This window comes from Gopherus flavomarginatus, chromosome 2, assembly GCF_025201925.1.
Source record: "Gopherus flavomarginatus isolate rGopFla2 chromosome 2, rGopFla2.mat.asm, whole genome shotgun sequence".
In the NCBI taxonomy this organism is placed as follows: Eukaryota; Metazoa; Chordata; order Testudines; family Testudinidae; genus Gopherus; species Gopherus flavomarginatus.
The window spans coordinates 119,614,878-119,632,964 of NC_066618.1; the positions used below are offsets into that span (position 1 = coordinate 119,614,878).

General features: G+C 42.0%; 1 protein-coding gene across 5 annotated transcripts in view; it reads left to right on the forward strand.

The window, feature by feature from the left end:
* INVS (inversin) overlaps positions 1 to 18,087 on the forward strand; it is a 219,896-nt gene that overhangs the window by 90,466 nt on the left and 111,343 nt on the right. For all 5 annotated transcript variants that reach the window (XM_050938135.1, XM_050938137.1, XM_050938136.1 and 2 more), the window contains one exon: positions 4,804 to 4,971. In XM_050938135.1, coding sequence (XP_050794092.1) covers positions 4,804 to 4,971 — 168 coding nt within the window. The remainder of the gene's footprint in view (positions 1 to 4,803; positions 4,972 to 18,087) is intronic.

Here is an 18,087-nt window from a genome sequence, read left to right on the forward strand (position 1 = left end):
AAAAATGGTCACCTACCTTTTGTAACTGCTGTTCTTCGAGATGTGCCACTCATGTCCATTCCATTACCCACCCTCCTACCCCTCTGTTGGAGTTGCCAGCAAGAAGGAACTGAGAGGGCATAGGGCCAGCGGCACCTGATATACCGACACATGGACACGGCACTCTGGGGTGCCACAGCTGACCCTGCAGATACCAAGATACCAGATGCTAAGGCAAAAATCTCCGATGCCCACATGCATGGGCGCATGCACACCTAGAATGGAATGGAGCAACACATCTCAAAGAGCAACAGTTACTCAAGGTAGGTAACTGTTTTTTTTGCTTTCACAAAATAAGCTTGGTACAGAGATGATCTGTAACAATGATACAATAATGATCTGTAACAATATATTTGTTATTTCTAGACAGTATTTATGTGAAATGGATTTAAGGTTGAGGATACATATCAGTTATTTGGAATAAGCTACATTACTGAGATATTGCAATTATCGCCAAACCAAGCGTTATAAACCCAGGAAATTATCAGTTCAGGTTTAACTTAAAAGAAATCCAAACATGTTGAGATATGGAAGTGCACAGTTAAGGTACCCAAACAACCTTAACTGTGTCAGAAGCTCTTCAAACTTTCCACAAAGTTAAAACTCACTGAAATCTTGTGCAAAACCTACCTTTGAATATTTGAGCAAGTTAACGGTCATTTCCACCCACTCCCATTATTCTTAAAAACTGAAGGTTTCTCCATTAGCAGAAACCTTAACTCTGCCCTGTAGTGACACCATGAAGGAGGGAAAAAGAAAAATATATATCTTTAACAATCAATGAACGTTATTCAGGGTCCACAAACTGTTATGTTGTTTGGTTAATGTTAATCCTAATAACACCCCTGAATAAGCATTTTTCATTTATGCAGATGGGAAAGCTGAATCTGAGAGGTGTTGGTGTGATAATTGAGGCTACAAATGTACCTTAATTGTGAGCTCAACTGTAAAAAGTACATGAAATTTCATCAGATGTCACAATAACCTGTAATAACAAATCTTGATAGGAAGAGATGTGAAAGGAAGAGAGAGACTTAATTAGTCCAAAATAAAAAATCTACTGATATAACTCAAGGGCTGTTTTAAGATCATCCTTGGTAAACAAGAGAAGTGTGGAACAGAAATCAGTAAACCAAAATTGATGTGTTGGAAACTAGGCCTAACTGGTGGACAAAATAATGAGGGGATGGGTTATTCTACCCCACCCCCATTCCATTTGTGGGTTCTTAAAGAAAGAGACTTTGAGGAGAAAAATTGGCTACTGGATCAGGCTTCATCATCATAGGTGCTACCTCCTCCATGTCCTGGGACCCAAGGCCTTCATCCTGACCCTGAGAGTTGTCCTAACTAGACTGGACTATAGAGAGATACTCAGATGATATTGCCACCTCTACCGACTCAAGCTGAATCCCAAACACCACGTGGGATGAAGTGGGATTGGAATTTAACAGCTCCAGTCCATCTCAGCTAATTTCTCTTTTCCCCCAAAACACAGTTGTTACCATCTTTTATATCATCTAAGGGACTGTCGAACAAAAGTTGTTTTTTTTTTCCTCCTTCTTCTAAAAACTCTTCAGCAAAAGGGAACACGGGATGTTGTTAAATGAAAGCCTTCTTTAATACTTTATATTTGAAATGCTTTAACTATTTTTCCTTCCTTTCTTTATGTTTAATAAAAGATTAAAAGGGTTTTTAGTGATGTATTTGCCACGGTACAAAGCAGGCTGAGAGTTCTGTATTTCAAACCCCAAACTTTGTTTAACACTGTTTGATATTGGACAGTGACTGAGTTATAACAACACCTTTGGCCTATTTATTCCATCTCAGTTAATACAGTTGTGGGTTGATTTGCTCAAGGTCACACAGCAAGTCAAGTGGCAGAGCTCTCTTTACTTGAACCATTGTCTTAGTATGGATTTATATATAAGGATGTTATATGGCTACTATAGATTCCAGTAATCTATCTTAAATTGTAAATTTTAAGAGCGTTTGTGGGTAGAGCACTTCCTAAACACAGAACCTGCATGCAGTGGGGAGTAAAGACCTGTGTTCGGAGGGCATGAATAAAGACAGTCCCTGGGTAGGATCAAGAGGAGTAAAAATACATCCTCTATTTTGTCAGGAGGGAGTAAACAAAACAAAAATTGTTTGCATGAGGGTAAGTGAACAAAACCTGTTACCTGTTTCTGAGTCATTGACAACTTTAAAGCAAATGATCTTGAATATTTATGGATCAGATCTAACAGGTAAAGCACAAATAGGGTACTAAATTGTACAGACCACCAAATCACATTGGAGAACAGGATTAGCAGCCCCTTAAGCAACTATCTATAATTTGCAGGGTAAAAGGCTGTTATCATGCAGGACTTTAATCTGAGTGACTTGCTGGATGTCTCATGCTGCCAGTACTAAAACATTATTGGAATTTCTAAAAATTATAGATGGCAGTTTCCTAACTCAAAAAGTGTTGCATCTGGCACACGAGAATTCAATACAAGACCTCCTCTTGACAGATTAAGAGAAATTGATCACAGAACTAAAAATTAATGATAGTTTAGATACAAGTGATCCTGAATTGATTACATTTATTGTGGGCAAACATATAAAAGTCCAAACTAATAATGTATGTAGTTGGTTCTTTTAAAGGGCCAGTTTCACAAAGCTGAATGGGAATATTGAGTAGGAACAGGAAAGTTATATAACCTCTATTTGGCACTGGTGCAATTAAGATCCGAATACTGTGATAGTTTTTGGTGTCAACAATTGAAGAAGGATGTAGATAAATTGGAGTGTGTTTAGAGAAGAGCCACGAAAATGATTAAAGGATGGAAAACATATGTTATATTGAAAGACTCAAGGAGCTCAATGTGTTTAGTATAAGAAAGAGAAGATTAAGGCCGACTTGATCACAGTCTATAAGTACATACATGGGAAATAGAAATTTGATAATACAGAGCTCTTCAGTCTAGCAGAAAAAGTTATAACAAGATCCATTGGCTGGAAGTTGAAACTGGACCTCATTTCTAGTCTGAATTTGTCTAATTTTTTATCTGTGTGAGTAGTTAACCACTGAAACAATTTATCAAGGTTTATGGTGGATTCTCCATCATTGGAAATGTTTAAATCAAGATTGGATGTTTTTTTAAAAGATGTGCTGGAATTAATTCAATAAAAAGGAATTAATTCTAGGAAGTGTTATGCTGGAAGTCAGATTAAATGATCACAATGGTCCCCTCTGACTTTATAATGTGTGACTGTGGGCTTGTCTCCACTACAGGAGTAAGTCGACATAAGTTATGCTACTCCATCTACATAAATAAGTACTGGGAGTACCGGGGTCAGCCAGACAGTACTCGGCCATTGATTTAGCAGGTCTTCACTAGACCCACTAAATCGACCCGTTGCATCGATTGCAGGGGCGTTGATCTCCCCATAGTGAAGACCAGCCCTATGAAAACCCTTTTGTATGTGTGTAGGTATAGGAAGTAATCACAGTCCCTGTGTATGGAAAGAGGGAGGGAACAAAACCCTTATGTGTGTGGGAGAAAGGAGAAAACACAGTCCTATGATGAGAGAGAGGGATTTGGGGATTATCTCAGACCCAGCAAAGAAAAACACACTATACAGTTAACCTGTGCACATATGTTAATGCTGAATATTTACTAACATTTCTGGAGTCTCAATTAAGTTTGTGTTACACTGCCATGGACAGTAAACAAGTTGTGTGTAGCATGTTTCCTTGTTTGTTGTAAGGAGAAGGAAGCTCCTAGTGAAGTGAAATCTGTCTGTCTTAGTGGAAATGTGCTAGGTGGACATTATGCATAATTAAGAGGTGTCATATATCTTTAAATGTCCTTGTTTTTTAATGGCTTGTGTGTTTTTGAAATCGCATCATATGAAAACTCTTGTCCAATGTCCAGAACGTCATACTGAAACTAAGGGTCTACCTACACAGCAACTAGACACTCGCAGCTGGCCCGTTCCAGCTAACTTGGGCTCGCAGGGCTCAGGCTATGGGGTTGTTTCATTGCTGTGTAGAAATCTGGGCTCAGGCTGGAGACTGAGCGCTAGGACCCTCCCACCTTGCAGGGCCCTACACCCGGGGATCCAGCCCAAGCCCAGAGTGTTACACAGCAATGAATCCGTGACTTCCAGAGACCTCTGTGACTTCAGCCTGTGGAAGCTGGGAGATGCAGGGTCCCCCCGCCACCTGTGGTGGCTCTGAGTACTCTGCAGCTCCTGGCTGCTTCAAGCAGTGGGGGAATTCCACAGTTCCAAACCCCCACGGGTAACGGGGGACCCCGGAGCTCCAAGCTGCAGCCCCTGCAGCTGCTGAGGTACTGCGGGCAGTGTGGGGACTCTGCAGCTCCCCATTTTGTCATGGATGTTTTTAGTAAAAGTCATGGACAGGTCACGGGCTTCTGTGAATTTTTCTTTATTGCCTATGATCTGTCTGTGACTTTTACTAAAAATATCCATGACAAAATCTTAGCCTTAATTATAGGTCTGAGATACATTTAATGTTCATGTTGCGACAGCAGTGTAAATAGTGTAAATCTCTACACTTTTAAAATATAACCAGATAAGAGATCATTAAGAAAGGTTACTTAGAACTTATAAAAAGATATCTTCATAGATTCTTGGAAGATCCAAGAATCTATGAAGATATCTTTTTATAAATTCCAAGTATTTTTTTCACAGAACTAATTTTGAAACTGTATCCATTTAATTTCATTTTTAAAATTTATGAATGTTGTGTTCTAGCAAACTGCTCTGCACTGGAGTGCCTACTACAATAACCCAGAACATGTGAAACTTCTTATAAAACACGATTCTAATATTGGAATCCCTGATATTGAAGGCAAAATCCCACTTCATTGGGCAGCTAACCACAAGGATCCCAGTGCAGTTCTAACAGTCAAATGTATTCTGGTAAGAAAGTTTATTATAATAATTCCTTTCTGTCTATTTTCTTGTACTGTAATATACATGTTTTCAGTTTCATGGAAGTATAAATTTTGATGGCTCACTCCACTTGTCCTTGTAATGCTAAACCCTTCGGTGTCCAATAACTGTTTCATAAGAAATAGAATATACCTCACAGTGCACCTAGGCAGCTGTGTTATGCTGAAAATTGAAAGGAATTCTTTCTGAACTGCAAAAGACAGTAAATTTGTGGCCTAATGTATGATATGATTATTTATATAGCTGTAAATGTTTTGGGGGCTGTAAAATCTACCCTTTTAAATAAGCATATTTTTGTCTCAATGACCTCTTGTGCAGTGAATTTCATTAGGAGACTACCTTATATGTTACATATGTTTCTTTTCATTGGTTCCAGATTGACTGCCACTTAATTTCATTGCCTGTATCCAGTTTCTTACATTATGGGTCAGAGTACAAGGATATGCCTAATCAATTTTCAGCATGCCCTGGATCAGTTTATTCAGAATTATATAGTCCCCTCTAGAAATCTTCCCTTGTGGATTAAATAATCCTTTGCTGACATGTATGTTTTCCTTCTCTGGACTCTCTCTCTCTCTCTCTCATATTAGAAACTATAATGACTGCGCAAAGTCATACAGAATTGTTAGGGCCGAATTCTGTCCTGACTTTCACTCTGTGGAACCCCAGTAACTTCAGTGACATGAAACAAGGTGTATGAAATGCAGGATTGCATTTTTCCCTTCATATCACAGCAGTCTCTGTTATTTTCTACATCTTTAAGATGTTTTTGCACTAGGCAGACATCCGTTGAGCTATCTATAATGGCTGTTTATCCTCAGAAGACCTTGCAAGTTGAGAACTCATCTGCACATATGGAAATTCAGCCCAATTTGCTAAAGCATATTCATAACCACATATTTAGCCATTTTAAATTTTAGACTATTAAAATAGTAATTTTCTGACATATATAATTAATAGTAATAGTAATAATGTTTACAAAATTGTATTGGGCATGTTTTTGTTCCAAATATGGCAGTTGGGGTTTGAAGATGTTTGTAATATATTCAGTACTTTGGAGTTTATTTACAGTACAAGATAACTTTAAAATCATTTTATAAACATCCCCAAGTCCACTGCTGTAGACAGACAGTTTCAGAACAATAGGCAGTGGTTAAAATAATCAGATTTAGAGTTTTATGTTTTCAAATGCTAGAGTTGTTTAAAACAGAGATTATCAAACTTTTTCATAGTATGAACTGTCTCACAAAGAGCCTGATTCTGCACCCACTGAAGTTAGTGGCAAAGATTCCATTGACTTCAGTGGTACAAGATTAGTGTCACAGTCGGGTGTTATTGTGAAATGTAACTATACACAGGTGGCTCTTTCTTACTCAACAAATGTGTTCCTTGTTTGCTTTCAGAGCTAGGTTTTACAAGTTTAAAAATGCTAAAAGTAGGTTTTTACTATTGTTTCATCTTTCTAGAACCAACACATCTGAGCACATGAGTGGAAGGATTCTGTACTACTTTGTGTATTATTAACCAACTGCTTATTAAGTTCCAACTGATTACCCCTGGAGTAGCACTGGTTTAAATGAGGACATATTTTGACCTACAAAACCTTTATAACAGGTGATGATGTATGAAAAGAAAAGAGCTCAACTTGACTCTCAGAGTAGGTTAAATTTGCAAGGCTAGCAGTTAGCAACAACTGATCATATTTAATACAGAAATCATTAAGACATAAAAAGTATGTGCCCCTACAATGCCATTTTCATAAAGTAAACTTTCAGAGTAGAGCCAAATTTTAAGCTGGAGATCATCTCCTGAACAACTTCCCTTCTCACCTTTCCAAACACCACGGTACTCGATTACGTGAAAAAAAAATTGAGACAGAATTAAAGGTAAAAGAACAAAGTAAAGTTGCACCATCTGATGGGTGCAGCTGCTGAGTTCCATATCCCTATTTCTTATCTTTTATTGTGTATTTCTTTTTTACAAGTATGAGATATGGTATTTATTAGTTCACAAAGTTTCCATGGTTTCCTGCCATCTCCATTACTCTAATCACTGCCAATCACTTTGCAATTTACTTCTACACTTTCAATTTTAACGTTGTGTGAAAATCTAATCACAGCTAAACGTTACAACAACAAAAAACAAAAAACACCTAGCAAAGAAAGACAAGAAACAGCAGTATAGGAGATGAAAGCTGCTTAGTTATTTTTATATTAATTTGTCAAAAAAATCTGGAAGCACTTGTGTCCTGGACTAGGTACAACTAGTAGCAAGGATTGTTGCTTGAAGCTGAAAAGATACTTCACTGTTGTGGCAAAAGCAGCTCTGCAGACGATGTGGAAGTGCTCTGTGGACCATCAGTGCTCCCTATACCGCAGTTTGAAAACCACTGATTTAAAACTTCCTCGTTAAGCACTGGATGAACCAAAATTTAGCTTCTCAAAATGCAGGAATAAATTAGAGATGAGGGAATGATGATCTTCTGGTTCCCAATAATAATATCATCAATTTGTGCACACATTTCTTCTCTAATATACTTTGGAGTATTCATTGAAAAAGTCATTGATTGCCGTACACTTTGTCATTTTGAATGAGCCATGTCTTAAAAATAGTGGGATTGCTTTCTCATCTTTCTGCCATATATTCCAACTACTAAGCAGTCCAAATAAGCACAATGACAGCCAACTGTACCCAGGAAGTAACAGAGTGAGGGAAAAGACTTAATTCCCCCCCTTCGTTCATTGAAATGGCTCGAGTAAAAACAGTTTGGCAATGAGAAGAACTGTAAGCCATTCTTCTGTTATTTTTCTAAAATTTATAACAGCTTGGCATCTGTAAAAACATTTCTTTTAATTGTGTACTTAGTTAATAGGAAAGATTCCTATTTTCCAATTCTTATTAATGTACCAGATTAGATGAAACTTTGCGGATAGTATCTGTCAAATTTAACCCAGCTGTTGTGCCTAACTACTAACTTGTGGCTATATCCAGTGATAACTTACAGTCTAGTTTGGGTATACTGGTCTTGGATGATTATTATTTGTATGTGGGGAGGGGGCATTTGTTTGTTTTTACATTATTTTCTACTAAGGCGCAGATAACTAAAATCTACTGATTAAAAGTCTATAATGTTTCCAGTGCATGAAACTGAGAACTCTTATAGCGATTACTTAATATGGCATAGATAGTTAAATATTTACTTATAATATTACATCCAAAAATGACCATTAAGCTTTAAAATAAAGTAATCAAATGTTAGGAAATTCCAGTAGTTAATATTACTAGAAATCAATAAGTCAGAAATGAGGAAATTCTTGAGTTATCGTCTACACTGCAATGTTAACTCATCCAGGTTGCACTTGTGAAATGTGGTTAAGTGTAACCCCAAATGTATTTGTATTATTTTATCTATTCAATAAAATATACAAGATGTGCAACGTGGCTGAATTAACATTGCAGCATAAACCATAAAACTGGAATTTCCAAACTTTTCTCTTCTTGATTTATCATTGTCAGCATTGAAGCAGTGCTAGTTTTTGCATTTAATATTTACAACATTTGAAAAGGTGAGTGATTTAGGACCTGTTCCAATACCCATGGAAAGTCAAAAGCTCTCTGTAATTTGATGGGAATTGGATCAGGCAGGCTCCTTTTGTTACTAGATGCAGTGATCAGAATGTCTTCTAGTTTTCACTGGAGCTTCCCTTTAACGTGCACATTGTCGGATGCAACTGTGTACAGTATTTTCTCTTGATAATTTCCCACTTATCATGATCTAAACTCCACTCTGTACTACTGAAAGTTATCCTTGCTTAATGTCTCATGGCAAATTCTTCTGTTACACCAGTGGAGTTACTCTGAATTTTCAGAAGTGAAACAGAGCAGAATTTGAGTCCCAGATTTTAATTCTTTGCCTTTTATGTAGGCAATTTTCTGCCCTGCAAGCTGAATTCCACTGAGTAACACTGAGTTCCTGTTTTGTTATTGTTATCCTTTTTTGACCCAAGCACCTAGCCGAACATTCAGAATCTAGTAGGTTATTCCAGTTAAGAGAAGAAATCGATCGTAGGTATTTCTTTGATGCAGTTTTGCTTATTTACAAAAAATGTACGAAGTCCTGTGTCTCTGAACACAGAAGGAATAAAATAGCAGGAAACAGCTTCTTTTGCTCACAGCACCAAGAACAATCTTTTCATCCTGTACCTCGTACCCAAAAACCTCTCCTCAGGTTTCTTTTAGGGTCATGCATAAGGCTGCCATTTAGTCTCAGGTATTTTTAGTAAAAGTCATGGGCAGGTCAAGGGAAATAAAAATTCACAGCCCATGGCCTGTCCATGACTTATACTATAAATACCTCTGACTAAATCTTGGAGCGGCTGCTGCTTTGGGGGGCGCACCCATCCATCCCAGACAGGTTGTAACTTGACCCGGAACAAGATTTCCCCAGCTCATAACATCATTTTTCTGGGGAAGGGGAGTTAAAAGACACTCCTGTTTCATAGGATAAGTGGAATATTAAGGACTACATTTTGTTGAGCTTGTGATGTGGGACACATTGAAAGCATTTGGGCTGTGTGTTGAATGGCTCGCAAAGAATGTTGTTCTTTGAGTGCTTTCTTATGTCAATTCCATTCTAGGTTTGTGCACTCACTCGTGCATAGTCATTGGAAATTTTTCCCTTAGCAGGATCCCCTTCACTGGTGCCCAAGAAGGATCTGAAGAAAAAGGGCTCCCTGGCACTGTCCAAGGAGGGGAAGGGGGCTTTGGGCAAAGGACTTAGTTCAGGCCACGTGCCTGCCCCCGAGCTACAGGGGAGTACTGCTACGCTCTGACCCTCTAACCTAGCCAATGATCCGACTCCTGGGAGCAGTAGGGGATCCTAGCTTCTGTGGTGATCTTGTCGCCCGGGACAGCCCAAGCTGCCAAAGACCTGGTGGGCCTACCGCTACTGCAGGGGAGCACCATCAGTCCCTGGATCGCAGGCATTCATCCCCATCCCCATAGCCTAGTACTTTGGTCACTAGCTAGAAGGCCCAGGTCCCCGGTGCTGTGTTCTCCTTCCATGAGGCACAGATCACTGTAATTGAGGCACCAGTCCCCACGCTCCTGGTACTGGACGGCCTCCTGCCTAAGATCACCTTGGCGCAGATCTCTATCACCCAGGTGCCGGTCCCCACTAGTTCGGGACTGCCCATCATCATGGCACTGGTCTCCTCCGCCTTGGTACCCCTCGAGGGACAGGCGATAATCCCTACCCTCTAGACACCGGTCTCCGACAAGAGTTAGTCGGCACACACAGGCCTCCACAGCCCCACTCTGGTCTCCGGAAGGAGACTGGTCCAAGTCAGAGCTGGGGTTCAGCCCATCATCAGCCCACAAGACCAGCACGATGCCAGCAACAGGGACAGTGGCCTGCTCAATGGCCATATTGGAACCCTTGGGTGGTACTGGTGATGCTGGTTCCATACTGCCACCGCTCCTCTGTGGCTGCTTCGGACAAACTGCTGGCACCGGTTTTGAAACATGGTGCAGAATCCACCGCAGAGACAAATCAACAGGCACCAGCACCCAAGGAGCTGTCTCCAGAAAGGGAAGGGGAACCCGCCCCTCCCCCAGCGATGCCCTCATCATCTTCATGGCTGGACAAAGCGGTGGCCGGGCCCTCCCAGACTGGCAGTCCCCCCGGCAACTTTAAGGAGCACGAGGCTCTCCTTAAAAGGGTTGCAACCAACTTAAACCTTGAAATCGAGGAGTTGGAGGAGGAATCAGACTACTTGTCCTCCACCCTGGGGTCCTAAAGATTGCTAGAACTCTGTGACAGACCCCATCTTTGATTCCACCCATGTCCAAAAGGGTGGAAAAATGTATTTTGTCCCTGCAAAGGGGTTTGAATATCTCTATACGCACCCACCAGCGGGGTCGCTGGTCATGTCCGCAGTTAATGAGGGGGATAGGCAGGGCCAGGTGAGCGGCACGCCAAAAAATAAAAAAGTCAAATGACTAGACCTCTTTGGCAGAAAATGTATTCAATGGCCTCCCTACAATTTCAGGTATCCAACCACCAGGCCCTGTTGGGCAGGTACAATTTTAATTTATGGAACTCCCTTATCAAGTTCAGGGAGGCCCTTTCACAGGACCTGGCCCTCGAGCTTACCACGATCCTGGAGGAGGGAAAAGCGGTGGCAAAGGGCACCCTCCAGATGGCCTGGGCTGCTACAGATTTGGCTGCCACGGTGGTTGCCTTGGTGGTGGCCATCAGGCGCAGCTGTTGGCTACAAACTATGAGGTTATCACAAGAAATGCAGGCCACAATCCAGGAACTCCCATTTGAGGGCAGAAGATTCTTCTCTGAGCTCACTGACGCAAGGCTGTGTGGCTTTAAAGACTCTCAGGCCATCCTGCGATCGCTGGGCCTCCACACTCTGCAGCAGGCCAGAAAGCAGTGCCGGCCTCCATCTTGGCTTCCTCCACCTCGGTCCTGGGGAGTTCTGGCAGGGTACCTGCAGGAGAAAGGACAAAGACAAAGCATTTAAGCACTGTGTCCCTTCATCCTCTCGCTCACCAGCTCAGCTTGGCCCTTTGAAACACCACGGGGGCCAGAGACAGGTGTTTTGAAGCTGCAACTAAGGACAGCACTCCAGTCAAGTACCTGGATCCACCCTCGTGTTCTTCCCTCAACCGCCTGCACCCCTTCCAGTCGACATGGTCATGAGTGACATCAGACCGTTGAGTGCTCCACACAGTATCCTTGGGCTACAACCTACAGTTCTCGACTGCCCCTCCCTTCCACCTCCCTTCCCCCTCCCTCTTCAGGGACCCTCCTCAGAAGCAACTCTTCACTCAGGATGTGGAATATGGAAAACTTCCAAAGGCTGGGAGTGGTGGAGGAGGTCCCTTGGGATGTGAAGGGAAAAGGATTCTACTCCTGAAATATTTCCTAACCCTGAAAGCAAAAGGGGGCCTAAGACCCATCCTGGATCTGTGTTGCCTCAACAAGCATCTCAAGAAGTTGAAGTTTCACATGGTCTCCCTGTCCTCCAGGATCCCCTTCCAGGTATGCCGCCCTCGACTTGAAGGATGCATATTTCCATTTTCCCAGGACACAGATGGTTCCTCTGTTTTGTGTTGGGCCAGTGCCATTTCCAGTTCACAGTGCTGCCCTTTGGTTTCTCATCAGCCCTGGGAGTGTTTACAATGTGCATGGCGACAGTGGCCACTTACCTGAGGCATTGGGGCATTCAAATTTACCTGGACCTCGACGACTGGTTGCTCAAGGACCAGTCTCAGCGTCAGGTGCGGCAGCACCACATTCTGGTTTGCTTCACATGTCACGATCTAGGTCTATTGATAAACAAGAAAAAATCGACATTAGTTCTGGTGCAGTACATAGAGTTCATAGGAGCATTCTTTGACTCTACTCGGGCCAGGGCCTTCCTCTCCAAAGCCTGATTTCGCGTTTTCTCAGACCTAATCTCGCATATGCAAGCCTACCCTCTATCTACCGCTTACACGTGCTCAAGACTGTTGGTCCACATGGCGGCCTGCATTTACACAAACAGCACCATCTACAGGCATGGCTGGCGTCGATCTACATCCCCAAAAGATAGAACATAGGCCAGGTAGTCCAGGGTCCAGACCACTTACTGTCGTCATTCGCTTGGTGGTTGGACCCCACATCAGTGTTGGAGGGAGTCCCCTTTGCGGCCCCAACCACATTGGTTACTCTGGTCTCCGATGATCTGGGGTGGGAAGCTCATCTGGGCAATCTCGGCATACATGGTCATTGGTTGAGTCACGATCACGCCTTATACATGAATGTCAGGGAGCTCAGAATGGTATGCTTGGCCTGTCAAGCTTTCCTGCCTCATAAAAGGCAGAGTGGTTCAAGTCCTGACGGACAATACCACCACTATGTTCTATATCAACAGGCAAGGCAGAGCCTGATCCTCAGCCCTTTGCCAAGAAGCCCTTAGGCTCTGGATCTTCTGTGTTCAGCACGCCATTCATCTCGTGGCCGCACACCTCCCTAGGGCCAGAAACACTTTGGCAGATCGCCTACAGGACCCTCTCATCTCACCACGAGTGGTCGCTCCATTCGGAGCTAGTCAGCATCATTTTCCAAAGGTGGGAGGGGACTTCTTCCTGCTTCTGCGGTCATAGGCTCAGATGTATGCCTTCCCTCCAGTGCGGTTAATCCATGGAGTCCTCGTGAAGATAAAGCAGGACAGAGCGAAAGTAATCCTCATACCGCCGGCGTGGCTGCGACAGCACTGGTTCAGCATGCTGCTAGACCTCTCGTGGTTGCCCTGTTACAGCTACCGCTCTGGCCGGACCTATTGTCTCAGAACCATGGCAGACTGTTGCATCTGAACCTGACGGCACTGCATCTGATGGCCTGGCTGCTGCATGATTGAATGCAGATGAGCAGCTGTGCTCGGCCGGTATCCAACAGGTCCTTCTGAGCAGCAGAAAGCCCTCAACCAGAGCAACCTACCAAATGGAAATGGTTTATTTGTTGGACTTGGGATAAAGGCATTCGACCCAAGAGGACCTCACTGCAGTTAATCCTGGATTACCTCCTCCATCTTAAACTCCAGCATCTGTCTCTTTTATCTGTATCCGCTACCGCTATGAACAGGCCAAGGTGCCTCTTCCGGTGAGTATAACTGCCCACTCAACCAGGGCACAAGCCTCTTCAGCAGCTTTCCTAGCCCAAGTGCCAATCCAGAAAATCTGCAAGGCTGCCATCTGGTTGTCTGTCCACACATTTACATCGCATTATGAACTTACCCAGCAGGCCTGAGACAATGCTGGCTTTGGTAGAGCAGTATTGCAAGGTGTACTGCCGTGAACTCCGAGCCCACCTCCAAGGATACTGCTTGTGAGACACCTAGAATGGAATCGACATGGGCAAGCACTCAAAGAAGAAAAAACAGTTACCTACCTTTTGTAACTGGTGTTCTTCAAGGTGTGTTGCTCATGTCCATTCCATTACCCGCCCTCCTGCCTCTCTGTTGGAGTTGCCGGAAAGAAGGAACTGAGAGGGCGTAGGGCCAGTGGTACCTAATATACTCACTCAAGGGGATGCCACAGCTGACCCTATGGATACCATTAAGGCAAAAATCTCTGATGACTGTGCACATGGGTGTGCATACACCTAGAATGGAATGGATATGAGCAACACATCTCGAAGAAAACAGTTACAAAAGGTAAGTAACTTTTTTTTCAGTTGCACCTACCTTTGTTCTTTTTCAGAAGTATATAGTTAGAGACCATACATCTGCAATACTTCATTAAATAGTCTAATACATTTTACAGTATGCTTTTAAGAAAACATAAACAAGTCAAGTCTTTATATGCAATATTTTTAGAATTCTTCATACTTAATTCAATGTCCAATATTGATTATTATACCAAATGAAACCTGTGTCAGCTGATCAGATTGGTTGACCATGACACAGTTTAAAGAAGTTTTTAAATAATCAAACTTCAGCCAGTTAGAAACTCATGTATTTATAGAACTACAGTGTTTAAAAACAAATATCTGAAGTCTCTTAGATTTCCGTTGTGAAACTGTGTTGAATAGTATCTTTAAGAACATAAGAACGGCCATACTGGGTCAGACCAAACATCCATCTAGCCCAGTAACCTGTCCTCCGATAGTGGCCAATGCCAGGTGCCCCAGAGGGAATGAACTGAACAGGTAATCATCCAGTGATCCATCCCCTGTCGTTCATTCCCAGCTTCTGGCAAACAGAGGCTAGGGACAGCATCCTTACCCATCCTGCCTAATAGCCATTGATGGACCTGTCCTCTGTGAATTTATCTAGTTCTTTTTTGAACCCTATTGTAGTCTTGCCTTCACGACATCCTCTGGCAAAGAGTTCCACAGGCTTACTGTGTTGTGTGTGAAGAAATACTTCCTTTTGTTTGTTTTAAACCTGCTGCCTATTAATTTCATTTGGTTTCCTCTAGTTCTTGTGTTATGAGATGGAGTAAATAGCACTTCCTTATTTACTTTCTTCACACCAATCATGATTTTATACACCTCTGTCATATCCCCTCCCCCCTTTAGTTGTCTCTTTTCCAAGCTGAAAAGTCCCAGGCTTATTAATCTTTCCTCATATGAAAGCCATTCCATACCCTTAATCATTTTTGTTGCCCTTTTCTGAAACTTTTCCAAATCCAATATTTTTTTTTGAAATGGGACGATCACATCTGCACACAGTATTTAAGATGTGGTCATACCATGGATTTATATAGAGGCAATACGATATTTTCTGTCTTATTATCTATCCCGTTCTTAATGATTCCCAACGTTCTGTTCACTTTTTTGACTACTCCTGCACGTTAAGTGGATGTTTTCAGAGAACTATCCACAATGACTCCAAGATCTCTTTTTTGAGTGGTAACAGATAATTTAGACTCCATCTAAATTATTTATGTTTTCGAATGTGCATTACTTTGCATTTATCAACATTGATTTTCATCTGCCATTTTGTTGCCCACACATCCAGTTTTGAGAGAGCCTTTTGTAGCTCTTTGCAGTTTGCCTGGGACTTAATTATCTTGAGTAGTTTTGTATCATCTACAAATTTTGCCGCCTCACTGTTTTATCCCTTTTTCCAGATCATTTATGAATATATTGAATAGGACTCATCCCCTCGGGGACGCCACTATTTACCTCTCTCTGTTCTGAAAACTAACCATTTATTCCTATCGTTTGTTTCCTATCTTTTAACCAGTTATAAGTCCATGAGGAGACATTCCCTCTCATCCCATGACTGCTTATTTTGCTTAAGAGTCTTTGGTGAGGGACCTTGTCAAACACTTTCTGAAAATCTAAGTACACTATATAGAGTCATAGACTTCAATGTTAGATGGGGCCATCATGATCATCTAGTCTGACCTCCTGCACAACGCAGGCCACAGAATCTCACCCACCCACTCCTGTAATAAACCCGTAACCTATGTCTGAGTTATTGAAGTCCTCAAATCATGGGTTGAGGACTTCAGTGGCTCAGACACAGATTTGATACAGGAATGGATGGGTGAGATTCTGTAGCCTGCGTTGTGCAGGAGGTCAGACTAGATGATCATAATGGTCCCTTCTGACCTTAAAGTCTATAATTCTATGATTCTGTGGTTTAAAGACTTCAAGGGACAGAGAATCCTCCAGCAAGTGGCCCATGCCCCACACTGCAGAGGGAGGCAAAAACCCCCCAGGGCCTCTGCCAGTCTGCCCTGGAGGAAAATTCCTTCCCGACCACTAATATGGCAGTCAGCTAAACCTTGAGCATGTGGGCAAGACTCACCAGCCAGACACCCAGGAAAGAATTCTCTGTAGTAACTCAGATCCCACCCCATCTAACATCCCATCACAGGCCATTGGGCATATTTACCGATAATAGTCAAAGATCAATTAATTGCCAGAATTAGTCTATCCCATCATACCATCCCTTCCATAAATTTATCAAGCTCAGTCTTGAAGCCAGATATGTCTTTTGCCCCCACTTCTCCCCTCGGAATGCTGTTCCAGAACTTCACTCCTCTGATGTTTAGAAGCCTTCGTCTAATTTCAAGTCTAAACTTCCTGATGGCCAGTTAATATCCGTTTGTTCTTGTGTCCACATTGGTACTGAGCTTAAATAATTCCTCTCCCTCCCTGGCATTTATCCCTCTGATATATTTATAGAGAGCAATCATATCTCCCTTCAGCCTTCTTTTGGTTAGGCTAAACAAGCCAAGCTCTTTGAGTCTCCTTTCATAAGACAGGTTTTCCATTCCTCGGATCTTCCTAGTAGTCCTTCTGTGTACCTGTTCCGGTCTGAATTCATCCTTCTTAAACACGGGAGACCAGAACTGCACACAGTATTCCAGATGAGGTCTCACCGGTGCCTTGTATAACGGTACTAACATCTCCTTATCTCTACTGGAAATACCTCGTCTGATGCATCCCAAGACTGCATTAGCTTTTTTTCACAGCCATATCACATTGGTGTCTCATAGTCGTCCTGTGGTCAACCAATACTTCAAGGTCCTTCTCCTCCTCTGTTACTTCCAACTGATGCATCCCCAGCTTATAACAAAAGTTCTTGTTATTAATCCCTAAATGCATGACCTTACACCTTTCACTATTAAATTTCATCCTATTACTATTACTCCGGTTTATAAGGTCATCCAGATCTTTCTGTATGATATCCTCGTCCTTCTCTGTATTGGCAATACCTCCAAGCTTTGTGTTATCCACAGATTTTATTAGCACACTCCCACTTTTTGTGCTGAGGTCAGTAATAAAAAGATTAAATAAGATTGGTCCCAAAACCGATCCCCGAGGAACTCCACTAGTAACCTCCCTCCAGCCTGACAGTTCACCTTTCAGTATGACCCGTTGTAGTCTCCCCTTTAACCAGTTCCATATCCACTTTTCAGTTTTCATATTGATCCCCATCTTTTCCAATTTAACTTATTATTCCCCATGTGGAACCATATCAAATGCCTTACTGAAATTGAGATAAATTAGATCCACTGTGTTTCCTTTGTCTAAAAAATCTGTTACCTTCTCAAAGAAGGAGATCAGTTGGTTTGGCACGATTTACTTTTTATAAAACCATGTTGTATTTTGTCCCAATTACCATTGACCTCAATGTCCTTAACGACTTTCTCCTTCAAATTTTTTTCCAAGACTTTGCATACTACAGATGTCAAACTAGCAGGCCTGTAGTTACCCAGATCACGGTTTTTTCCTTTCTTAAAAATAGGAACTATGTTAGCAATTCTCCAGTCGTACGGTACAACCTGTGAGTTTACAGATTCATTAAAAATTCTTGCTAATGGGCTTGCAATTTCTTGTGCCAGTTCCTTTAATATTCTTGGATGAAGATTATCTGGGCCCTTCGATTTAGTCCCATTAAGCTGTTTGAGTTTGGCTTCTACCTCGAATGTGGTAACATCTACCTCCATATTCTCATTCCCATTTGTCATCCTGCCGTTATCCCTAAACTCCTCAGTAGCCTCATTAAAGACTGATACAAAATATTTGTTTAGATGTTGGGCCGTGCCTAGATTATCCTTAATCTCCAC